The 26,104-nt window shown below is 38.0% G+C and overlaps 1 protein-coding gene across 2 annotated transcripts in view; it reads left to right on the forward strand.

Annotated features, from left to right (window-relative positions):
• Positions 1-26,104, forward strand: part of PTPN4 (protein tyrosine phosphatase non-receptor type 4) — a 198,944-nt gene that overhangs the window by 135,632 nt on the left and 37,208 nt on the right. For both annotated transcript variants that reach the window (XM_057744775.1, XM_057744776.1), the window contains exons 13-18: positions 1,983-2,051; positions 9,978-10,103; positions 13,663-13,821; positions 22,547-22,706; positions 25,640-25,723; positions 25,815-25,871. In XM_057744775.1, the coding sequence (XP_057600758.1) occupies positions 1,983-2,051; positions 9,978-10,103; positions 13,663-13,821; positions 22,547-22,706; positions 25,640-25,723; positions 25,815-25,871 (655 nt within the window). The remainder of the gene's footprint in view (positions 1-1,982; positions 2,052-9,977; positions 10,104-13,662; positions 13,822-22,546; positions 22,707-25,639; positions 25,724-25,814; positions 25,872-26,104) is intronic.

Below are 26,104 nucleotides of genomic sequence, written 5' to 3' on the forward strand. Positions count from 1 at the left end.
TGGACATAGTCCTGTGCCTAATGGATATACATTAGATAAATGCTTTTTTTCCCCCCTCATAATAAGCAATGATTGGGAATACTAGAACTCATGTCATATTTAAAATGTTGAAATTGGGCTTCCCTGGTAGCACAGTGATTAAGAATCCGCCTGCCAGTGCAAGGGACACGGGTTCAAGCCCTGGGCCGGGAAGATCCCACTTGCCACAGAGCTACTATGCCCGTGCACCACAACTACTGAGCCTGTGCTCTAGAGCCTGTGCTCCCACAGCAAGAGAAACCACTGCACTGAGAAGCCCACAGACCACAACGAAGAGCAGCCCCTGCTCTCCACAACTAGAGAAAGCCCTCGTGTAGCAACGAAGACCCAACGCAGCCAATAAATTAATTAATTAAAAAAAAATAATAATAAAATGTTGAAATATTAATACTGAGAGATGGAATTTGGAATATCAGAGGATGTAATACTTCCTCTACCAACCTCCTCACACACACATACCCTTATTATCTTTGTTCCAAAATGTCCAAGGGATCACAGTCCTTGTTCTGCTATGGAAATACAAAGCAGTGGTGAACCTGAATCTGTTACCTTGTTCACAATTGCAAGTATAGTTTACCCTTCTTAGAGGAAATATATTTTCTTCTTAAGAAATATCAACTTATCTAAATTTTATTTTTATTATTTTTTAAAATTTTTATTGGAGTATGGTTGCTTTACAATGTTGTGTTAGTTTCTACTGTACAGCAAAGTGAATCAGTTATATGTATACATATTATCTCCTCTATTTTGGATTTCCTTCCCTTAGGTCACCACAGAGCATTGAGTAGAGTTCCCTGTACTACACAGTAGGCTCTCATTAGTTATCCATTTTATACATAGTATCAGTAGTGTATATATGTCAGTCCCAGTCTCCCAATTCCTCCCACACCCCCTCCTCCTTGGTATCCATACCTTGGTTCTCTATGTCTGTGTCTGTTTCTGCTTTGTAAATAAAATTGTCTGTATCAATTTTTTTTAATTAATTGTGATATTGTTTCTGATTTTTCCATTAAAACTTCAACAGATGTGCCATTCTGTTCACATTTGTCTGTACTTGTCCATAGAACATGATCGTAAAATTGCTTGCTTAGCTTTGGAAACCTGTATTTGGCTGCTTTTATATATGTTAAATTTCTGTGTTAGTAGTTATATTTGATATTCTAGACATTTGTGTTTATTCACTCAAATAATGTGATATGTCAAGTAACAGATTCGCTGGGAACCAAGTTTTTGTTAACAAATTTGCTCTGAACACATTGGAGTACCGCAGGGGAAGCTCAGTTCCCATGCATAAATGGTGTGCTTGAGAGAAACCAGCTCCAGACAAACGCCTGTAATGCCCAACTCCCAGCCACATTCTGTCCTTCGTTCCTTCTTACATAACAATATCTGGAATCGCCTGTATGTAGACGTGGAGGGATTTGAGGATGTATCTGTGATCATTATCAGTAGTCGAGGAAGAAAAGCTTGCCCAAGGAAAGAGCAGTTCTCCAAGATCTCCCCATGTGTCAGGTCCTTGATTATGGAGTAGTTAAAACACTAGCCAAAATGCAGACATGGGGGTAGGGCAGGGCTTAGATGAGCTGGGACAGAGCAACCTGGTTTTGAGTATAGAGGGAGTGCCTTTCCAGGGTATAGCCGAGGAGGAATTCCTCTCAGACAAAATTTCTTCTTTCATACTCACTGCCAAACGAAGGGGTATCTGAAAGCAAGGTATCTTTGGAACACATCCTTGTTCGTTAATGGAAGAACTGTAATTAACCTTCATCCATCCAGGTAGAAGTGGAATATAGTCCTTTCTTTCCTTCTTATCCTCTGCCTCCTTTCCTCTCCTGGAAATATCTTGTCTCTTATGTAATTGTAATCTCATCATGTTCTGTGTTGTCATTTTATCTTATAGTTCTCTTTAAGGTTTTCTTATTGTACATATTTATCTGTTTCAGTGGGAGAACTGAAGTCCAGTCAGTTCAGTATGGCAAAGAAAAGGCAAATAAAGACAGGGTGTTTGCAAGGTAAGCCACTTCTAATTCAGTGTCTGAATTTTTTTTTAAAGCAAGATAAAAATTACTAAAAACTTTTTTTTCCAAATATAATTACAGAATTATCACGCTTCCTTTAATTAAACAATAAATTACATTGAGTGAATAATGAAAGTTTGTCTAGTTTACCCAGTCTTTTTTTTTCTTTCTTTTTTTTTTTTTGAGTGGACCAAGCATTGTACCTCTGAATAGGCAGAATCAAGTATTATATTATTAATATAACATTTTGTTGGAAGGTTTGTTTCCCTTTTGTTAACATTTTTGAGAAATGTAATGACATTTCATACATTATCCAGCCCATTTCCATCTTTCTTTAAATCATATTGTTAAGAAATAAGTTGCTTTTTGTGGGTGCTATTTTGTTATCTTCCATTTTTTTAAGATCTGTTAATAACCGGTTTGGTTTTTAACAAGTGAGGTGACATGCTCAGATTTACAGTTTAGAAAATAGTTTTATGAGCAAGGATAGAGAATGAATTGGAAGTAAAGACAGGGTACCCAGAGACCAGTTCCATTTGCAGTAATCCAAATGGAAATAACAAAGGCTGAACTAAAACACTGGCAAGGAAATGGTTAATCAGGAACAGATTTGAGGAACTTATTTTGTGTGTAGAACTAGCACAAGTTGTTGACCACTTGGTGGAGGTGTGTCAGAGACAGCAGTTTCTGGAAAGACTGTCAGATTGGAGTGACATAAAACAGACAGTGGTTACAGGAGACAACAGATTTGTAATAGAAAAAGTTAAGCTGGCACAGGTCTAGTTTGAGATGCCTGAGCAGTAACCTAACAGGATTATCCAGTAGATGATTAAATATCCCGATCAGAGCTCAGACGAGAGAGAGTGGCCAAATTGGTGGCAGCAAATCTTTATCAAAGACCTACTGTTCTGGGCATTCTTTCAGGCCCTGGGAATACAGTGAAGAACAAAATACACATCCTAGTCTCATGGAGCTTGAACTCGATTGGTGCAACAGATACCTAACATAGGTGAAGGGCTGAGGCAGGGAAGGCCATGGAGCTGGAGCCAGTAGCGGGCCAGAGTGAGCCAAGGCAGTGGTCAAGGAGAGGCCTAGAGAGGAGGGCACGAGCCGCAGTTTGTGTGGCCCTGTGCTGGGAATGGTAAGGACTAGGGTTGTAAGTGGAGGCTGTGGGGACTGAGAGCATGGGAGGGGTAAAAACTGACTTGCATTTTTAAAAATGTGGAAGTTCTTATGCTTTAGAGTGATAAACTGAAGTATTTACAAATGTCATATGGTTTCTAGGATCTGCTTCAGAATAGTTGGGGGGAGAGGTGAGATTAGATTCTCATGATGGTGATTGTTGAACCTGGGCCTTGAATACACAGGGTTTACCAAACTCTTCTTTCTACTCATTTATGCTTGAAATGTTCCAAAATAAAAGCATGGGGAAGGTGGAACATGAGCCTGGCTGCTGGGATAGAATCACTCTGTGAGGATGTGAGTGGAAAGTGGGTGAACAGTGAATCTCATAATGGCTAATACTTACTTTGTACTTATCTGTGCCAGGCAGTTTTTGTATATTAACTCACAACCCCCAAGCTCAATAAGGCAGTAAATCCATTACAGATGAGAAAACTGAGCAAATTGGAATAATTTACCTGAGATTATACAGATAGTGAGGGATGCAGACAAGCTTCTAACCAGCCATCCCAGGTTCTTACCCACACTTTTAACCTCTATGCTGTAGTTTTTGCTGTTCTGCATGAGACAGGTGAATGCTTGACTCCTTCCCTGACTCAGGTGTGAAAGATGATCCTGTTTATTTTCTGTCTCCTGCACTGGGATGTCAGCTCTAGGAGGGTGGGAGTTTGTCTATCTTACTCACAGCAATAGCCACAGCTCTCTAATGTATAGGGTATGGTAGATGTTTTTTATTTTTTATATTTTATTTTTTTTTAATAAATTTATTTATTTAATTGGCTGTGTTGGTTGCTGCACACGGGCTTTCTCTAGTTGCGGCGAGGAGGGGCTACTCTTCGTTGTGGTGTGAAGACTTCTCATTGCGGTGGCCTTTCTTGTTGCAGAGCACGGGCTCTAGGCGCATGGGCTTCAGTAGTTGCGGCACATGGGCTCAATAGTTGTGGCTCACGGGCTCTAGAGCACAGGCTCAATAGTTGTGGCACACGGGCTTAGCTGCTCCGCAGCATGTGGTATCTTCCTGGGGCAGGGCTCGAACCCGTGTCCCCTGAATTGGCAGGCGGATTCTTACCCACTGCGCCACCTAGGAAGTCCCTGGTAGATGTTTTTTAAATGAAGAAGCAGTGTATTTTCAGTGAAAATGGCTTAGAGAGGATGAGTTCTTAAAGAGTTCATGTGCTTGGAGTCTGCTGCCTGAGAGCTTTAATAAATGAGAATTAGAGAATTTTGCTGTTACTCTTTATCCAAAAGACCTTCCTGCTTTCTAGAGTAAAAAGGTTTTGGTTTTTTTTCTTTCTTCTAAAAGTAGAAATTGCTTTATGTTTTTTTCTATTCATATATGTGATAATTTATTTTTTTTTTAAAGCTCCAACAATGCCAAATGACATAAAAAAATATGACCCCAACACAGTCATTTTAAATTGTTTTGGTATTTACTATTCAAGATATTGCCATGTATACACTCACAGAGATATTTATGTGTGTGTGTGTATTTTTTAAGATTTATTTTATTATTTATTTATTTTATTTTTGGCTGCATTGGGTCTTCCTTGCTGTGCATGGGCTTTCTGTAGCTGTGGCGAGCTGGGGCTACTCTTCGTTGCGATGCACGGGCTTCTCATTGCAGTGGCTTCTCTTGTTGCAGAGCACAGGCTCTAGGCGCAAGGGCTTCAGTAGTTGTGGCATGTGGGCTCAGTAGTTGTGGCTCATGGGCTCTAGAGCACAGACTCAGTAGTTGTGGCACGCGGGCTTAGTTGCTCTGCGGCATGAGGGATCTTCCTGGACCAGGGCTCGAACCCGTGTCCCCTGCATTGGCAGGCAGATTCTTAACCACTGCGCCACCAGGAAAGCCCTGTATGTATATATTTTATTTGTTTTAAAAATTGTTTCATACTTTTTCTTGCTTGTTTTTATCACTTAACATACCATAGGAATTTTCTTCAATGTTGAAAAATTGCAGTCGTTTATGTCAGTTAAGTCCTTTTATCCTAAGCTGTAAGTTTAACTTTGAGATTCTCCCCTTTGTCCTGCCACTTATCCACCTGCAGAGTCAGGGCCGTTGCTAAGACATCTGAGGCTGTGCCAGCTGTGCCTGGAATGCTTGTAAACATAAATAAATAACAGTATTATAAGTTCCTTGGAGGAAGGACATTTGAAATAAAAAATCATTAAAACATGATTTTTATGTGTTTGAATACTAAATTAACTGTTTTTTCTTCATTCCTGGCTACCCTTATCCTGATTTGTCTATGAATATCCTACCCAACCAGAAAATTGTCGATGAAAAATGCCTTGACATAGGAAAGATTTAGCTGGTCAGGGCTATAGCATTTTGCTGTGATAAGTTACTTGAATTCGAATGTTGTAATTCATTTCAGCATTTGTTCAAAGAAGTTTTGAAATTGATTTATTTTGGCTTTATTTTTAGATTTATTGAGGGAAATATTGTCTGTTTCTCTATTGAATATAAATCTTGGTGTCATGTTAGTGTCTTGGTTATTTCAGAAGGGAGAAAAGAAGAAAGTAAGAACACAGATGTCTACCCTATTAGATATGGCTACTGAAATTATTCAGATTCCTCCTTTCTACAGTCATAGATGCCCTTGTTTCCAGGTAGAAAGTACTAAGGATCTGTACAAAGGTAAAATGTTCAGTAAAATGTTAATTTGAAACCATTTTCCTTGAAATTGCCCTGGAGAAAGAAATAATTTACTTCTATCAACTTTGTTTTAACTTAAAATGTACGTTTTGTTTTTTGTTTTTTGTTTTTTTGTAATCCATGGCAGTTCTTTTTTTCTTTGAAGCCCTTTATTTTATTATAATTGCTTTACAATGTTGTGTCAGTTTTTGCTGTACAACAAAGTGAATCAGCCGCATCTACACATATATCCCCTCCCTCCCGCGACTCCTTCCCGCCTTCCCTATCCCAGCCCTCTAAGTCATCACCCATCATCAAGTTGATCTCCCTGTGTTATGCAGCAGCTTTCCACTAGCTATCTATTTTACATTTGGTAGTGTATACATGTCAGTACTACTCTCTCACTTCATCCCAGCTTCCCCTTCGCCCCCCACCGCCACCACCACCCCATGTCCTCAAGTCTGTTCTCTACATCTGCATCTTTATTTTTGCCCTGTCACTGGGTTCATCAGTACCATTTTTTTAGATTCCATATATGTTAGTTAGCATATGGTATTTGTTTTTCTCTTTCTGGCTTACTTTGCTCTTTATGACAGTCTCTAGGTCCATCCACCTTGCTACAAATAACTCAGTTTCATTACTTTTTAAGGAAGTGTACGTGTTTGTTCTAGCTCTTAGTACTATAAGTTTTTTGCAACACTCCTTTCAGACTTGTTAAAATCAAAATAAATATTTTTCTGATTCTTCTCTGTTAAAACTATACCATAACAAAATACTTATACTTGTTTTATTCTTTTCCTAACAAGAAGCTTAACTTTTTTTCTTGCTTGGTATTTATAAAAATACTGAGCATGGTTTCATAACTTGTCCTACTGTAATATGATATTCTAGTATGGATACCAAATCATAGGTGTGTTTCTATATTAATGTTAATATCATATGCAGATGGCTTCCTTTGTTTATATGTGTTAATGCTTTAATATTTTGAGCATATCAGCTTTTGAGAAATATGCAGATAGTCACACCTGTATCTTAGTTTTTCATTTTTTTTCAGAGTGATTCCCAATACATTTTATTTATTGTAAATTTTTAAAATTTTTTATTTTATATTGGAGTGTAGTTGATTAGCAGTGTTGCATTAGTTTCAGGTGTACAGCGAAGTGATTCAGTTACACATATACAAGCATCTTTTCTTTTTCAAATTATTTTCCATTTCAATTATTGCAGAATATTGAACAGAACTCCCTGTGCTGTGCAGTAGGCCCTTGTTGGTTATCTATTTTAGCAGTGTGTACATGTCAAACCTGAACTCCCAGTCTATCCCTCCCCCTCTCACTGGTCCCTCCTGGTAACCATTAAGTTTGTTTTCTATGTCTGTGAGTCTGTTTCTGTTTGTGAATAAGTTCATTTGTATCATTTTTTAAAGATTCCACATATAAGGGATAGCATATGATATTTGTCTTTGTCTGAGTTCTCTTAGTATGATAATCACCAGTCAGATAGTTCTTCATTTTATATATGTATTATTAAAATGTGAAGTTGTTTTAACAGGTTATCTTATAAAACAAGTATGCATTATTCAGTGAGTAGCAGAGCTAAAATTCCAATGTGATGGGCCCCAAATAACTGTCTTATTTCTCTTGTTGTGTTAGAATTATATGAATCCTCTTTAAAATAATGTCATCATCTAGGACGAGGTTTTAATAGTGCTGTTTTAATGATCCTACTAGCTCTGAAAGATTACGCTTTTCTGGGACTGTGATCTGATGCATATCTGTCAAAATACCCTAATGGTTTTAGCAATTTTAAATTATTCTGTTAGAGTATTAGAGAATTCTAGAATTCTTCTCCATTCCTTGGGATTTTAGTTGGCAGTATAAATAGAAAATATTTTTCCTTAAACTTTTTATGTAAGGTTTTTTTAGCAATAATAAATGTTAACTTATTTTATTTTTCTGATACATCAGTTCGTTGAATTGCTTTCAAACTTTTTCAATTATCATGTAATATCTAAGAAGAAAGCAAAACAATGTTCCCATGCAACAGAAAAATAAGGTGCCACGGTCAGAAAATAAATTTACCACATTGCAAACACTGATGAAGTGTGGTATTTTTTTCTCTGAAATTTCCACACTCAACAGGAAACATAGACAGCAAGCTTGAGTGGGTGGGTCTCTGAGGTTAAAACTGTTAATAAAATAAAATACCTTGAAATTTAGTTTTAAATGCAAAGCATTTCCAAGCTTGTTTAGTTTATTAACAACAGTTGAGGGTTCTGATACTTTCTATTAGGTGAGTATAACTGGATTTTTTTACTCCTTCAAATGACTCTTTCCATCTTTTATAAAATGAAAGTAGTTGATCTCCTGAGTGTGGTTAGTGAACTCCCTTAAACAGTTTATATTTAATAATCTAATATGTGAGTAATCTGTTTATTAACATTAAGAATTAGCATTATCAGAAGAACCATAAATGCTGTTTCTCTTAATAATCTTTACTTCATTTAAAAAAATCAAATGCATGAGATCATATACTTTATTTTTTATTTTATTGTGACTAATGAGGCGGTTAGACTAAATGGTATCCTGAATTGTCTTCAAATCAGAAAATTTTGTAATTTAAACTCATGATAATAGGAAATGTTTATGCTTAAATTACTTCAAATTCACTTACGAAAAATGAAATCTGTCAATGACTTAAAAAAATTGATAACATTACGTCTCTTAGAAAATGTTCAATATTCTTAAGTTAAGATGTCAGTCAGCTATATTTCAAGTAAAAAATAAATAAAAGAAAAAAAAAAGCAATGTCATTAAGCCAAACTAAAAAGATTTTGGCTGTGAATACATGAAGTGAAAGAGCATTTGTGTGGTTTGGATTCAGAAGTAATTTAAGTTACTTGTGGTTTAGTAAAATTAATAAACTAAAACAACGCACTGAAAATTTAGATACTCATAGATCATTTCAGAAGGTAGGGAAGGAATTTAGGAACATACATTTTACTAGTAAATTTCAATATTTAGATGTAGAAGCTTAAGTGATTTGTCTAAGGGAAGATCAAAGCTAGGATTGATGGTCCCCGCTCATTGTTTAACGCTTCCTACCAGGTATGTAGATTTTCTTGAGTACTCTCAGTCAGTGTTACCAGCCTTTTTTTTTTTTTTAAACCATGGTCTATTTCTGTGTGCTTCAGTGAATTTATTACTGAAACATAAGACTTGTCTAAGTTTAGAAGATGATATATTGTATGTTTTTATGTAATTTGCTTAATTCATTATATTAACCTTCCTATGAACTCCGCATGTCAAAAAGGTAGGCATTTAAATGGATATGTAGTTTCCATGAATTTTGGCCACCTGTTGAATTTGCATTAAAAATTACTTCAGTTGTTAATTTACCTAAAATTCTAAGAGTTTTTGATCTCTGCAAAGATCAGTATCTTTTCTAAAAAGATCACTTTGTCTCTTTATCATTATAATAACTGACAATATACAGGTAAGAAAACGTATGCTACTCCCCACCATGAGACAGAATAATTAACCCTCCAAATGTTTCCTAAAGAGGAAAAGAAAAAAATCCACTGCCCTGCTGTATATAGAAGGGAAAAATTTATAAATAGAATATAATATGCACAATTATCATTTTTGCCCTGTCCTCTGTGAGGCTGAGGATATGGGTTTAGGGTTAAGGACACTCAGGAAATGATGTATTAGGAATTGTTTAAAACATCCCACCATAAGCTTGAGTACCAGAAGCTCTGAAATAGAGATAAACAGTTAATAGTATTGGTAGTATCTGGGAAAACTTGATCGCCAGCTACTCCATTGTTTTTTTTCTTTCACCTTCCTTTCTTTGTTTCTTCTGTTTTTCTCCTCTTCACTTTTCTCTTTCCTACTTTTTCTAGTCTTCTTTCTTCATATAAAGCAGATTTCCTTTCTTAAGGAATTGTTTGGTAAATAGCCTCCAAATGCATTAATTTCTTGTAAGTAAACGCATTATGTTTACTCATGTAGAGTATGATCTATTAAGACAAATTATAAGGTTTGGTACATAGTTTAGGATATAAAAATAAAAATTTTTACATATTTTAATTATGACTCCAGATCCCCAAGTAAGCCCTTGGCACGGAAATTAATGGATTGGGAAGTAGTAAGCAGAAATTCACTCTCAGATGACAGGTTAGAAACACAAAGCCTTCCATCGCGATCTCCACCTGGAACTCCTAATCAGTAAGTACATCAGGTGTACAGTTTGCTAATTTATAAATTTTTGGCTGTATGTTTCCATTGCCTGAAGATTATAATATGCAAATTTTAAATCTTTTGGTCAGACGTGATTTTTGTTGCTCCAAGGCATCATTTCCTCTTAACTTGGAGCTCATTGTGTAAGCAGAGCATGGAATAAAGATGCTCACTTAACTACAAAGCTAAGTTTCACAGCCAGGGTCATTAGCCAGTAAAACAAGAGCTATTAGTAGACTTAAAATCTGGGAATATGGTTATTGTTGACATAATCCTTTTCCATGTGTATCCCCAGCATAATTGCTAGGGGAGAACATATTATTTGAATATGCTAAGTGTTGTGATTCTCTTACTTAAACTCCTACCCTGCTTCTGCTCTGCCACTGCCTGTGGTCTAGGAGGAGGAAGTTCCAGCCTCAGTTCCCACAAGCTCAGCTGTAGCTGCGCTGAGCTGCACACGTTACTCAGCACCTACTGTGTATGCACTTCATCCTAGCATTTCTCACAAGGGCTGGATGCTTGGGTGTAGGCAGATAATAAGATAATAAACATGTACTGGCCAAAGATGTTATCCTAATTTCATAACGTTAACAAATGTGTTGTGTGTATTATACGTATGTGATTAAGATAATGATAACAAAATGAATGTCAGGATACTGACCATCCTTGTTAACCCAAAAGGTTGACAAGAAAAATATTTGAACTTTGGCATGGAATATAATATTTAAAGAAGTCTTCCTTTGGACATATTTTATACACATTAATGTTCAATAAATGTGCACTAAATTCTAAGAGTTGTTTCACTGATGGATGTTTGTCAGCTTAAGAGTAAATTTCTGTTGTATTGGAAGTAAAGTATGTGCATGAAGAGTTTGGTTCACAGCACATTACCTAAAACCTAAGTGTTTTCCTTACTATTAGAAACAAAATAGACTAAAAAGTTTCTACAGTGTCTTGCTAATTGTAGATTGCTAAGTCATCTTTTTTACAGTAGACTGCATATAAATTCAAAGGCTTATCAGCTTATTTGAAGAAGATCCAGAACCTTCTTTTTCTAGTCCTAGTCCCTTTTCCAGCTAGCCATTCCTTATTTGTTCCCAGTACCCTACTAAACAATTATAGCAAATTAGAGAAGACACATGAAATTTAAATCAGATGATTGGATTAATTAATTGTCACTAACTCTGATCAAACTTGCCAGTAATGAAACAATTTTAGGTATGATCTGAAAAAATTGTTTTTTTCCTAAATTCTAAAGTGACTGTGTCACTTATGAGGGTGGAAATATGGTATTCAGTATCTCTATTCTTAGAAATTATAGAAAATCCCATAAATAAAAGTATTTATTAAAGGATTAAAAAAGAATTCAGACCAGAAGATATTTCTTAATTATTTATTCTGTCTTTTTATTTTGTAAATGCTGATTAAGGCGCAAATTTGTAGTGACTAAAACCTAGAAATATTAAGGTTGGTAGAGATAATCGATGATTAAATAGATAAAATCCCGTGGCAGATTGCTAACTATAGCTCAGATCTTTGACTTTCTATTCTGTGTTCTTTCTGTTTACACCATACTGTCCTTGTCAGAAACTCAGCTTAGTAAAATGTGGTCAGTCTTAAAAACACACTCATTCTTGGATTGGAAGAATCTACATTGTGAAAATGACTATACTACCCAAAGCAATCCACAGATTCAATGCAATCCCTATCAAATTACCAATGGCATTTTTTTACAGAACTGGAACAAAAAAACCCTAAAATTTGTATGGAGACACAAATGACCCCAATAGCCAAAGCAATCTTGGGGGAAAATATGGAGCTGGAGGAATCAGACGCCCTGAGTTCAGACTATACTACAAAGCTACAGTGATCAAGACAGTATGGTACTGGCACAAAAACAGAAATATAGATCAATGGAACAGGATAGAAAGCCCAGAGATAAACTATGGTCAACTAATCTATGACAAAGGAGGCAAGGATATACAATGGAGAAAAGACAGCCTCTTCAGTAAGTGGTGCTGGGAAAACTGGACAGCTACATGGAAAAGAATGAAATTACAACACTCCCTAACACACAAAAATAAACTCAAAATGGATTAAAGAACTAAATGTAAGGCCAGACACTGTAAAACTCCGAGAGGAAAACATAGGAAGAACACTCTTTGACATAAATCACAGCAAGATCTTTTTTGACCCATCTCCTAGAGTAATGGAAATAAAAACAAAAATAAATAAATGGGACCTAATGAAACTTCAAAGCTTCTGCACAGCAAAGGAAACTATAAGCAAGACGAAAAGACAACCCTCAGAATGGGAGAAAATATTTGCAAACAAATCAACAGACAAAGGATTAATCTCCAGAATATAAAAACAGCTCTTAAAATAGTCAGTGGGAAGTTGTTGTATAACAAAGGGAGTCCAACTCAAGGATGGAAGATGCCTTAGAGGACTGGGGCAGGGAGGGTGGGGGGGACTCGAGGGGGGGCATCAAGGAAGGGAGGGAATATGGGGATATGTGTATAAAAACAGTTGATTGAACCTGGTGTACCCCCAAAAAATAAAAAAAATAAAAAAACAGCTCTTGTAGCTCAATATCAAAAAAACAAACAACCCAATCAAAAGATTGGCAGAAGACCTAAATAGACATTTCTCCAAAGAAGACATACAGATGGCCAAGAGACACATGAAAAGCTGCTCAACATCACTAATTATTAGAGAAATGCAAATCAAAATTGTAATTAAGTGTCACCTCACACCGGTTAGAATGCGCATCATCAGAAAATCTACAAACAGTAAATGCTGGAGAGGGTGTGGAGAAAAGAGAACCCTCTTGCACTGTTGGTGGGAATGTAAATTGGTACAGCCACTATGGAGAACAGTATGGAGGTTCCTAGCAAAACTGAAAATAGAGTTACCCTATGACCCAGCAATCCCACTGCTGGGCATATACCCAGAGAAGACCATAATTCAAAAAGACACATGCACCCCAGTGTTCATTGCAGCACTATTTACAACAGCCAGGGCATGGAAGCAACCTAAATGTCCCTCAACAGAGGAATGGATAAAGAAGATGTGGTACATATACACAATGGAATATTACTCAACTGTAAAAAGGAATGAAATTGGGACATTTGTAGAAACATGGATGGACCTAGAGACTGTCATACAGAGTGAAGTAAGTCAGAAAGAGAAAAACAAATATCGAATATTGACACATATATGCGGACTATAGAAAAATGGTGCAGATCAGCAGTTTGCCAGGCATAAATAGAGACACAGATGTAGGGAACTAACATGGACACTAAGGAGGGGAAGAGGGGGTGGGGCTTGGGGTGGGATGAATTGGGAGATTGGGACTGCCATATATACATTATGAATAAGAAAAAAAATGTACACTTTTAATATATACAGTTTATTGTATGTCAGTTATATCTCAATAAAAGTTCTTAAAGAAAAAACACACCCACTTTCTAATGCAATCATATAATTAAGAAACTTGAAAATATTGAGTTACATTTTTACTCAGTTATTTTTCTTCTTCTCATAGTCGAAATTCTGCATTCACCCAAGAGGGAGCCCGGTTACGGCCGTCTTCGGTGGGCCACTTGGTCGGCCACATGGTTCACACCTGCGCAGGCGAGGCATTCGTGAGTCATCAGTCTCCATCTTCCACTCAAGCTAACAGCATTGTTTTGGAATCATCACCGTAAGGCCTTTTTTCATTTAGCCTCCTTTTTATAATTAATAATGCCCCAAATTGTTTCACTTGAAATAATCTGGGAAATTATGGTATCTGATGTAAGATTTTGTTTATGTGATGTTTTAAAATTTATGTATTTATAAATGTGCTTATTTGTTCCTAAAGGTCTTGGTGCTCCCCACTCCACAGAATTGCTGTTATTATTTTGTTGACTGTATATTCTTGAACTTTTAGTGCATATTGTTACATATTTCTGCAGATGAATGTATCACTGTGGTCAGGCAGTAAGGTGATGAAAGGTAGTTTTCTTAATATTTTTCAGGAAGGGAACCATAAAGATAAATAGACAGTGTTGGGAGAATTAAGTAGTGAAGGAGAACATCACACTGAAAATAAGTTCTAGAAAGCATGCACACATCATTTCTGAAATTCATTCACATCGTGTTACAAGCTGATGCATAAGTTAAACACAGCGTGCTTACCTCACATTAATAGGCAGTGTCTTGATTTATCAGTTTATATAATGCAGTTAGTTCATAAGCAAGTAAAAATACAGTGCAAGAATTAGGAAAAAAGAATAATACTCTATAAGATACATAGGTAAGAGGGTTCATTGATTGTTGAGAAGGGAAAAGGAGTTTAAGATATAGTGAATGTGATCAAGGTTGAAGAAAGGATGGCTCTGAGGGATGGAGAACCAGTGGGGTGGTCAGTACAGCAGCTGTAGGTGCTCCAGAAAGCATGTCCAGAGTGTAGAAGTCACTGCTGTCCTCAGTGTGGGGCCAGCAGGGTAGGCAGCCAAGGTGTCAGGACCAGTGGTTGTTTAGTCTGGCTGATGTGTATCTGGGTAAAAGATTTGGCCTGTGTGTGTGTACATTATAAAGGATGGAGGAATAGAAAAATATACACTGCACAGTGACACCTGTGGAGCATTGGTGGATAGGAGTTAGGATTGGTGGAAATGTAATGTTTAATTATAACTCTCAACTTTTTGTTTGATTTTTAATAAGCATTTTCTACTTCTGAAACTTGAAAAAGTACAGTAATTAAGGGCGTGATTGAAATGTTTTTAGAATGACATGCTTTCAGCACACAAAAGCCAACCACGTAGAGGAATCACAAAGCTCATCTCATCACAGACAGAACAGTGCCACTCTTGGGGCCTGAGCACATGATCTCAGTCTGGATTTTGAAGGGCCTTTTTTGTAGAGACACATACACATCTGCAGACACATACAACTGAGTATTTCCTATTGTAAATTTTATAGATTCACAAACCCCCCAAATCACTCACCTTTTCAGAATACCTTTGTTCTCTTTTCCTGACCCGAAGTGGAGATGTAGGTTCCGGATAGGTTGGAACCTTGCAGAGTTTTTCCTTCCCCTGCCCAGTCCACAAGAATTTCAAATGCTTGGGGCTTTCTCTTTGGACATGTAATTTTATGAAGCTTATATGTTTGTAGTCAGTTTTGAATCTATAAAACTGTGTTGGAAATTCAGGAAATTCAGCCAATTCTAACCTTAAGAATAAAGAGAGAGTTTTGAAAAGATGAGCTTAATAGTAAACTAATAATAACTTACATTAGTAGCTTACAATCAGCTTTTTCATGTTATCTCACTGTTCTATTCAAGAGAACCCAATAAAATAGGAAATATATATAACTCCCCCCCCCCCCCCCCCCCGTTTATAGATAAGAAAGCCACACTTACAGCATTTGTCCCAACTTACAGAATTAAAACTTGGGTTTTCTTACCTGAGCCAGTCTGTAGAACTTTGTATCCTGGACAAGGCTTTGTTGTTTTGTTTTTTTTTTCTTTCAGTTTAGAGGAAATATTTTTCAACTTGGAATCCATAGATTTTAGTTTTACATTGGCCAAATATGAAAAGAATTCAAACAATACATTGGATTAAGAACAGAGCATTTCAACATAGTATATATAATACATTGAAATTGATGTTGAGACATCTCACCAGTTCCCTGCTTTTTGAGTGAGTTGAGGGGCGTTAAGGTGAGCCTGAGTCCTGACTTCAGTTACTCCGTGAGCTTGCCCACTTTGCAAGGAGAAAACGCTGTTAACTCGCAGGTGTGTTTATTGTGGAAGCAAATAGGAGGCTGTTTTACTGCTTAGAATATAAAGTTACCATTTGTAGGCAGGGGTAATTGAAATTACATCCTACCATTTCCTTCCTTTCTTTAAATGATCCACAGAAAATTAGACTGTTTTTAGTTTGTGATTTTCCTCTAAGCTAAATATTAGCCCTAAATTAATTTTAAAAAGTTTAATAGATTTTTTAAAAATAAATTCACACCACAGTGCTGATATTTAAGAGGGAAGCTCAGGTATCTCTACAAAAATAAATGCAAAGCATGTGAATGGGATGGATAAGATTTTATTTTTTATCATGATACAGATTGCTGAAGGCTTCAGCAGGGAACTGCTTTGACTGCAGAGTAAGCTGCTTTCACTACTATTGAAGCATTCATGAGGAAATGTACAGCTGACTGGACAGGAAACAAATCAGGAACATTTTTGCTCACCTGGCTTGATTGACAGTTTTAACAGCTCTTTTGCTGCTGTGTTACAATATATTACCTGCTGATAGCAAAGTGCACTTAAGTGTTACATTTTCATTATTTGCTCTCCTGAACATTTTCCAAAATGTCAGCGTTTAAGATAAGCAAATTATTTGTGGTGAAAAACCCCAGTCTGAAGGTTGGGCATTGGAGCACTTTTAGAATCACATTCCTGTCTCTCTTTTCTTTTTTCTTAACATCCAAAAGTTAACACAGGTAGTAATTTGTCCACAAAATTTTTTATGTGGGTAAAATTTGAACAGCATGTGTTTTGAGTCCTTGTTCCCACCCGTCCCCCAGTGGGTATCATTTCAGGCAAATTATTGAGGGGTTTTTTGATTTTTGTTTTTGGCCACGCCACATGGCATGTGGGATGTTAGTTTCCTGACCAGGGATCAAACCCGCCCACCCTGCATTGGAAGTGTGAAGTCTTAACCACTGGACCGCCACAGAAGTCGCAAATTATTGGTTTTAAATATTAAAACCATTGTGTTAGGAATATGTTATCAATTAAAGTAAATATGGATGTTGTTAGAGCCCTGATCTCTACTGATCTTGCATTCTGTTCATTTTAAACATAAGTAGTTCCCAGTAGAATTTAAAATATAACAGCATTACCACTTAGAAGCAGAATGGAGTGAAAGAAGATAGTCATGTTCAGCATATGCTCTGATAAGTTCTGTTGAAGCCTCGGATACTGGCAGATACAAGGGTTGCTCAGCGTTTGTCTCTTTTATCAATTGGTTTCTGAGAAGCATTTCATTTGAAGAAAAGAGTCCACTGCTACAAGTTTAGAAACCCCTTATTTATAATAACTTTCCTCCTGCTTTTTGCAGTTGTTTTCTTTGAGGTGCAACCATAACTTAGTGTTAAGAGCACAAGCTCTGGATTCAGACTGGGTTTAAAACTTGGTTCCACCACTTCTAATTATGTGACCTTGGGTGAGTTATTTTATCTCTGTAAGCCTTAGTTTCCTTGCTTGTAAAAACAGTATGATGATATCTGCTTCATAGGACTGCTGTAAACATTTAATGAGATGCTTATTAGTTCGGCAGAGAAAAAATACTTAGTAGATGTTAAGTATAATAATTATAACACATCTTTCAGTTAATTTGGGGGGATGTATACCAGTGGCTTTTAAGTATAATTATCAACCATTTGTCTGTCTGCATGTTTGAAGTGTGGATATCTGATTGAACGCAATGAGGGATTCCCCAGATTTCTCAGCTTCATCCTTCAGTTCTAATCACCAGAGACTAAGCAGATTGCATAATCCTCAGATGTTAAATCCAGTTCCCTGAGCTATTCCTCCCTAGACTGTCCCGTTTTCTTTGTCCAACCACATCAATTCCTTTTGCTTCGTCCTCACAGCTTTGCCTCCGCTCTGCCCCTCTGAGCTACCGGCACTGACAACTTCACCTGCAGGCTCAGCGTAACCCAGCTCCCATGCCAACCTTGGTCAGGTCTAGTGATATGTCATGGAGCATGCAAATGCTAGGCTTCTCTAGGACAAGGAAATAAGAGAATCAAAGAGGGTTGGGTGGAAGGAATATTGAGCCATGGGGCCTCCAAGGATGCACCGTGTTAGGTGCTGTACCTGTGGCGGTAGGATGAAGTGCACCCTGGGCTGCTTTGCTGCAGTGTACTTACCTGCCATCCAGCTCTGGCAAAAGCCTCCCTTACTTACGTTTGGGAGCTGAGATCAGAGACTTGGAGTTTGGTTGAAACCAGGAGTCTAAGGTCTGGGACCTTTGTTCTGGAGTAGATTCCTACTGATAGAATAGTGTGACGTTTTCAATTCTTTTCTATTAATCGTATCCCCGGGAGTTAATATGCGTGTTAATTGCCTTGAGCAACAGTTAGTAATCAGTCTGAAGTGGTGTTTACTTTTAAACACCCTGAATGTCACTGTAAATTAACCAAAGTGTCAAGAAGCCTGACTTGTGAACCAACATTTTATCTGTATCTTACGTGACATAAGTGTGTCAGGGGTAAATCCCCAGCGAAGACTTGGATGACATTAGTGATTGTAATTGAGCGAGACAAGCTCCTGGTATGTATCTTAGAAAATAGGAGTTTTAAGTGGAGCCATCGTGCCTGGCAAGTTTTTGTTAGTGTCTACCAAGAATATGGTTTTTGTTTTCTAATCTTAAATTAGAATAAACTTTATGCTTATTTGAAAGGTGTGTTGGCACAGTTAAACCTTTGGCAGCATTTTGTTTTTTTAATTTACAGTTTTCAGGGTTTATCCTGTTCATTTTTCTCTTTTATGAGTAATTACAATAATCTTTTTGGGATTATATTTTCTATACTCTCCCTATGACAGATTTTTTTCCAGCGCCCATTTTTAAAGCCAAATGATTACCTCTTTTAAGACTCTGCTTGTAAGACTCCAGGCACAGCCCTGATCCCTGCTTCTTTCTTTGGTTCCTGTTTCCCTGGTCCTGTCTACACTACCTGATAGTAGATGCTGGTCTTCCTTTAAGTCATAGGTCCCTTTCTTCAGCTTCCAGCTGTTGCTTCTAATGGGGCTGCATCCTACTCTGCTGCCTCCTTTCCCAGTGTGTCATGTATCGTCATTCTGTTTTCCTTGGCAGTTTTTGTTTGTTTTTGTTTTGGCCTGGAAATAGTACCTTTTATTTTTATTTTTTGTATTAAAAAAATGTTTTTTGGCTGCGCCACTCGTCTTGTGCAATCCTAGTTCCCCAACCAGGGATCACACTCGGGCCCCAGCGGTGAAAGTGCCAAGTCCTAACCACTGGACCGCCAGGGAATTCCCAATAGTACCTTTTTAAAGACCTGGCCTGTTTCATGATATTATTTTAAATGTATTATAATTTCAAATTACAATACATGGTTTACCTATCAAAGTCATCTTCCTAGATAATTGTTTAATAGATTGACTTCATATGATACTTCTGCATTAAATATGAACAAGGAAGTTATTCGTTATGATAAATTGAGTTAGTCTTTAAAATGTAATTGATAACTTTTGCCCAAAATAAGAATTTTAGGAGTCTGTGTTGATATTCTTGATTACTTTTATAGATGATGGATGGATAGACAGACAGAGTGTTTGGTTATTGAAGTTGGAGACACAGGAAGGGGAAATTGTCACCAGGATTACTGGGAGAGCACATAATTAGTTTGTGAACGCTCCCCAGACCAACCATAACCCTCTGCAGTAATCTGGCCCATGGAGAGCCTGTTTAGCACTCTCTGTGAAGCTGCTTTAACAAAAAAGTTACATAAAATAATGAGAGAGGGCAGGTAGCCCCTGTCCTGAAATCCAAAATTACATTGTCCTCCTCTCTTAGATCTTGGCTAATCCTCTGTCTGCATCCCAACCCGAGCCTCTGTGTTTGGACTCTCTTCCTTTCTCTGTCTTCCTGCGGACTTTGAATGAGTAAAGGAGAGGGTGTATTCAGATACGCACTGGAGTCCAGCAAGTAACAATGGGTGGGATTCATGTGGCCTGGAATGCCTGTGGCCCATCTAAAGGCAGCAGCTACCACTTGGCTTTGTCCAGTTGTTGACAACTTGTAATGCAGGTCCATTCCTTCCAGAGCTTCCAGACTTTTCATTCTGGAAATCCAGATTTGTGTGTAATTTTTTAAATGTTGTCAACTCACATTTTTACAGCAAACAGGCCAAACGTATGTTGGCTAAAGTTGGCTTACAAGCCATAAATTTGCAACCACTGTTTTAGGACAATGATTTCTAATCAGAAGTACATAATAAAAATCACTTCTGGAGTATTTTGTACTGTATACACCTGGTCTCTAACCCTGTAAACGCAGATTCAACCAGTCTAGCAAAATGTCCCGTAGTGTCAGTGCTGTCCCTCTCTTGTAACTGAGTGTTGCCACCGTGATGCCCCTGTCCACCAGGCTTGGCTCGCTGAGATACCATGCTGCACAGAAGGCTTGGGTTTGTCCCTGTTGTTTGTCTTAGGGCTGTATTTAAACTGTTAGCTGAACCAAGAATACAGAGAGTGGCTCTGACTCCATTCACCTGATCTCAACCTTATACTCTTTGCAAAGACCTTTAGTTTTGAGACCAAATGTTTCCCAGGTATGACAACTGTATGCAAAACTAGAAAAAAATCTTCTCTTCTCCTTACCTAAGTGGTTACACTTAGTCCTGAGTGAGGGATGAGACCTATTGATTGATCCAGTGGAGTCTAGTGACTTCTGGGTTTTGTAAAGTCTTGGAGGCTTTTGATCAACTGCTTTTTAGAAATTTCACATCTGAGGCTCTGCCAAAGGTCGCCCACCTTTATGCGTCCTAATCCCCTCCAGCAGGCCATCGTTGAAGCAGATGTCTCTATTCTAATCTGGGGGAATATTTTCCTGGACCAGCAGCACTTGAATGTATTGGCTCTTAGAGGCTTGGGTTCTTGGCAGTTGAAATTAGAAGAATAAAAACTAGCATGTTTGGAACTTGGAATCTCTGACTATCGAGGCAGACCTCAGAGAAGCTTTCACTGAAAAGGGGAAGTATACAGTCCTCTGATACAGTCCTTATAGACTTATTAGAATTTAGAGCATTTTGTGCCCTGAAAATTTCTGTGTAGAAAGCTGAGTGATCATTAGTGTTTACCTGCTTGTTTAGTGATTATATTTTATCCTAGATTATAAAATTTGAGGAGGACATATTTTCTCTTAGGAAAAGTTAGACCATTCATTGTTAATCCTGGCTGACTCCCTTGGCACTAAGCAGATTTTAGCATCGCTGCCATATCTGCCAGGTGTCTAGCAGCAAGTCTCTCGATAAGTTCCCAGAGAATTTTTTTCCAAGAGCCACTCTGGCAGCAGTCTCTCTGTCTGTTATCTTGGACTAAATTATGCTGTGGTAGGCAGTTCCCCCAACTTGCAGAGATGCACAACACCAAGGGTTCGTTCTTTCTTACATTCCATGGGCATCTGGGTCACCTGTGGCTCTGCTCTATGTCGTGGTCATTCTAGGGCCCTGCTGACAGCAGTCCCTGTTTTGGACGTAGATGGTCTGGCTGAGGGAAGAGAGAAACACAGACTTTCTTTCAGAAGTGACTACTCACATTTCATTGGCCGAGCACATCATGTGGCCGAGCCTGATGTCAGCCAGGGAGGATTGGAGGTTAGCTTTGAACAGTAATCTGATCTGATACAATTCTGCTTCCTCCAGACCTTACAGCTGTTTCTTAGGTGTCTATTGTCAGTCAACAGACATAAGCAGGAGCTGGCTGAAGCCTGTGCCTAATTTCCACAGCAGCTGTCAACTCTCTCCTCTGCCCTTAGGCAGTGGGGTAATAATTCTTTCATTTTCCCAAAGAACCTCCTGCTACCTCACAGGTAAATAACCCCAGTGATGGTCAGTGCTCTTAATGAGAACTGTTTTCCCCTTGCCTGGGCCCTTAGCCTCCATGACGTCCATGCATGCAGGCTTCCTGGGGTCCAGGCTGAACCACTGGTTCCCCCTTCTGGCCTTTGTGGAAAACTCACCTGTTACTACATGCACTGTGCTCATTCTTAAAAGCTACCTGTCTACCTTGAAGTTTCCCGTCAGACCTAGCTGGTCAGATCAGCTTCTGCTGCTGTGGCCTGAGGATGTGCTCTCTGGTGTTAATTGGGTTTTTGCCTCCTCACCTGAAATCAGGTTTTTCAATATGTTCTCATCCAGTGTTGTGTCCTCGGTGAGCTCAGCACTCTTACTTGTCACTGTGTTTGTCACTTTCAGGGGAATCGTGTTTTGTTTCTAAATAAAACGGGCAGCCCCTGGAGTTCTCCAGATGGTACCAGGTGTTTTGTCTCTGAAACAGCTCAGCTCGCAGCTCTGATTTTTCGCTGCCTGCCCATATGACTCCACTGAAAACCTTAGAAAGGGGTTTTTATAATAGGTTAGTAAATAATCTTCATAGGGATACCCTTAAGGTATGTTTTATTATATGTAGAATGGTTTACAGATTTGATAAAGTAGGATATTAGATTTGTTACTTTAAACTTCAAAGTTAAGGAAGATTTCATTAAACAGTGGCACTTGCAAATAAATATGGTTTTTTAAAGCTTGTCTCCTTGCTAGACATCTTAAATATCTGAGTTGCTTAACTCTAGCTTTTAAAATAATAATTCTGTAAAACAACTTCCAAAATATTTTTTTGTTTTTTTCCTATCTAGATCACAAGAGACTCCTGGAGATGGGCAGCCTCCAGCTTTACCACCCAAACAATCAAAGAAAAATATTTGGAACCAAATTCATTATTCACATTCTCAACAAGACCTGGAAAACCATATTAATGAAACATTTGATGTTCCATCTTCCCCTGAAAAATCTACTGTAAGTAGCTTCTTCAGATATTCTCACATTTCTTTGAAAATGTTTCATTGTAAATGAAATTCCTTTTGTACCATAGCCTGTTTTATCTGTAAGTTATATACTTTTTCTTTTTTGTCACGTTTGCTCATGAATTGTGCCACCATGTAGCCCAGTTGCGGAATTTCCTTTCATCATCACTCATAAAATGTTTGTTGCTCTATAAGTTAATTTTTGACAAATTTGTTGGTTTCTGTCTTACAAAACATTTCCAGAACAAAAGCTAGTAATCCATTAAATACCATTAATTTTATTATGTAATTGAGCGCAGAGACTTTATCATTTTCATCAACCTTTTGAAATTGAATACAGGTCTTTGGAATATACCATTACTCTATTCTTCAAAATGTATTCATGAGTTGTTTGGTACTTTGTACTAAACAAAATGGTAAATTCTTAGAATCCCCTGATTTAAGAATTTTTATTGTTGTTTCAAGTAGATGAACCAGAGGTGAGATTGTTAATAAATTTTAAGAATACACTGCGTTCATGAAGAAGTATACGAACAGACAGAAATGTAGGTGTATTTCAGGAAACTTAAAGGGACATCCAGGAATAAAATAAGATGCAGGGAGAGGCGGTCCCCAGCAGCTGTTGGCAGTGCCAGAAGTCTCTGCTGGCCATTGCACTCTTCACCCTCCTGTTTTTCACCCATAGCCCTTCCCATGTTTTCTAAAGTTGAAAAGCAAGAGACAGCCACCCTATATTCCCACACTTACGGCCCCATCACCACAGACACATCCAAGAAGAGATCAAAATCCTTACCCAAAATGAATGACAACTTTAGTGCTACCTGTGTGGTGACTCTTAACGTATCATTCATTCGTCAGTTCATAGTTTCTGAGGTCTTTCTGTGCACCAGGTACTTAGGGGAGGTAGTGGGGGGTACAAAGAAAAATCAGACATGGTCCCTGCTGTTAAATAATCTATAGTCTAGTTTGCTTTTTCATTCATGCAGAAATTACTTACTGAGTACCTGCTCTGTGCCATGCATTGTTATAGGCTCTGGAAATATAACAGAATAAAACAAAAAATTTGAAACTCTCCCTGCACGAAACTTACATTCTTGGGGTAAGGGTGCGACAAACAGGAAATAAAGTAAATAATTTAAATATACAGTGTATTAGATAGTATAAATGCTAGAGAGACAAATAAAGCAGAGAAGGGCTATGGAATTTCTGGAGCGGAGTGTTACACTTTTAGGTAGTGTGAAGCAGGGGTAAGTTTGGTGATAAGCCACGTGCACACCTGGTATGAGGGTGAGAGTGGGTAAGCTGAGGGAATAGCATATGCAAAGACGGGTGGAGGTCAGCGAGGACAGAACAGAATGAGCAGACTAGGAGGAGAAGGGACAACAGAGGGCCAGGTCCTAAAAGCCTGGTCTTGTAAAGGTTTTGTTCAACGCTGAGTGAGATTGGAAGCAAACGTGATGTCACTTAGGTTTTAACAGTCTCACTCTGGCTCTTATGTTGACAATAGACCAGAGGCCGGGTAGCAGTAGAGAAACTGGCTGTGAGGTATTGCAGGATCTTAAGAAACAGTGGTGATTGGACCAAGGTGGTGCCCGTGGAAGGAATGAGACACGGCTGTGCCTGGATGGAGTTTTAGAGTAGAGCTGACATAATCTGCTGGGAGATTGGATGTGGGGTACTAGAGGGAGAGCGGAATCAAGGATAACAGCAAGGTTTTTGCCCTGAACAGCTGGAAAGATGAAGTTGCCATTTGCTGCGATGTGAAAGGCTACAGGTAGAACAGGTGGGGGTGGAATATCACGAGCTCAGTTGAGACACGTTGATGTGTCTTTTAGGAATCCATTTGGATTCTGAAGTTGAAGGGAGAGGTAGAAGCTGAAGTTATAATGTTGAGAGTTGATGGCATGCAGGCAGTATTTAAAACCGTGAGACAGGAAGTGTAGTGTGTGCAGATACCTGAATAAGAGGTTCTAGAAATGGAGCCTTGTCCTCCAAACTGTAAACATGAGGGAGACAAAAGAAACCAGCAGAGGAAACTGAGAAGATGCAGACAAAAAGGAAAAAAAAAACTAGTCTGCTGGCTGATGAGAAGCTCACAGAGAGAGTAACCAACTGTGTCAAATGCTACTGGTCAGTGGAGAAAGGTGAGGACTGAGAATTGAACAGGTTCTATAATTAGAAGGGATTATAGGGAATTCACAAGTATATAAAAATAGCTAATTCAGCTGTTGAGTTAAGGGAAGACTTCCCTGAAATAATCATCTCTGACCTGTGTCTTGAAGGTAGGTAAGAATTAGCCACATACTTACCCTCAAAGAGCAGGCATACAACCTTTTAAGTGAAATAAGCCTGTAACAAATGACATATATTGTATAATTCCATATGCGTGAAATGTCCAGAATAGTAAGTATAGAGAGAGAAAGTAGATGAGTGGTGAGTGGTTGAAGAGGACTTGGGGATGGGGTGACTGCTGATGGACACAGAATTTCTTTGGGGGATGAGGAAAAGGTTCTAAAATTAAATAGTAGTGATATTCGTACAACTCTGTGACTATAGTTGAAATTACTAAATGATACACTTTGAGTTAAGTCTAGTATGTATGTGAATTGTATCTCAATAAAGGTGTTTTTAAAAAGCAGAGGGAGTAACATGAACTCAGGTAATACTTATGAGTACCTCTTCCGTGCAGAGCTCTGAGCCGGGTTCTAGAGACACTGCAAATAATTAATCAGGTAATTAGTAAAGCCCTTGTTGCTCTTGGCACTTGTAGTCTAGCATGCAGTGGTAAGGCATGAGGGAAATTTAAATGATGATTCTTTATATACTTTAGATAACATCAGCGTGCACACAGCAGGCTTCATGTATATCTGAGGGATAGACGATAAATGAAGAGAATGACAAGTTACTTATTTTTGTCTTTTACAGCCTAATGGTGGTATTCCACATGATAATCTTGTCCTAATCAAAATGAAGCCCGATGAAAATGGAAGATTTGGATTCAATGTAAAGGTAACTTGGAATTTGTATTGTACTCAGTTCTTAAAATAAGGTGTTATATGTTGGTAATACTGACTGATACTCGATTTGCTCTGTTTTGAAGGGAGGATGTGATCAGAAGATGCCTGTGATCGTGTCCCGAGTTGCGCCAGGAACACCTGTGAGTTACAGCAGCCTTCCCAGTGAACGCTAGCTTCAAGAATACATGCGTATTTTTATTAGTATAAATAAGGAGTAAAATGAATCATTTAATTTGTCAAGTATCACATGTTGTTGGCTGAATCTCTTTAGTTGCTGGGAAGTTAATTTTTATTTATTCCCTATGTATAGCAGTTTTTAAAATCCTTGTTTTTACAAAGAAGCTAGATTCTATCAGAATAACCCCTTTAAACA

Source organism: Hippopotamus amphibius, chromosome 8 (assembly GCF_030028045.1).
Source record: "Hippopotamus amphibius kiboko isolate mHipAmp2 chromosome 8, mHipAmp2.hap2, whole genome shotgun sequence".
Lineage (NCBI taxonomy): Eukaryota > Metazoa > Chordata > Mammalia > Artiodactyla > Hippopotamidae > Hippopotamus > Hippopotamus amphibius.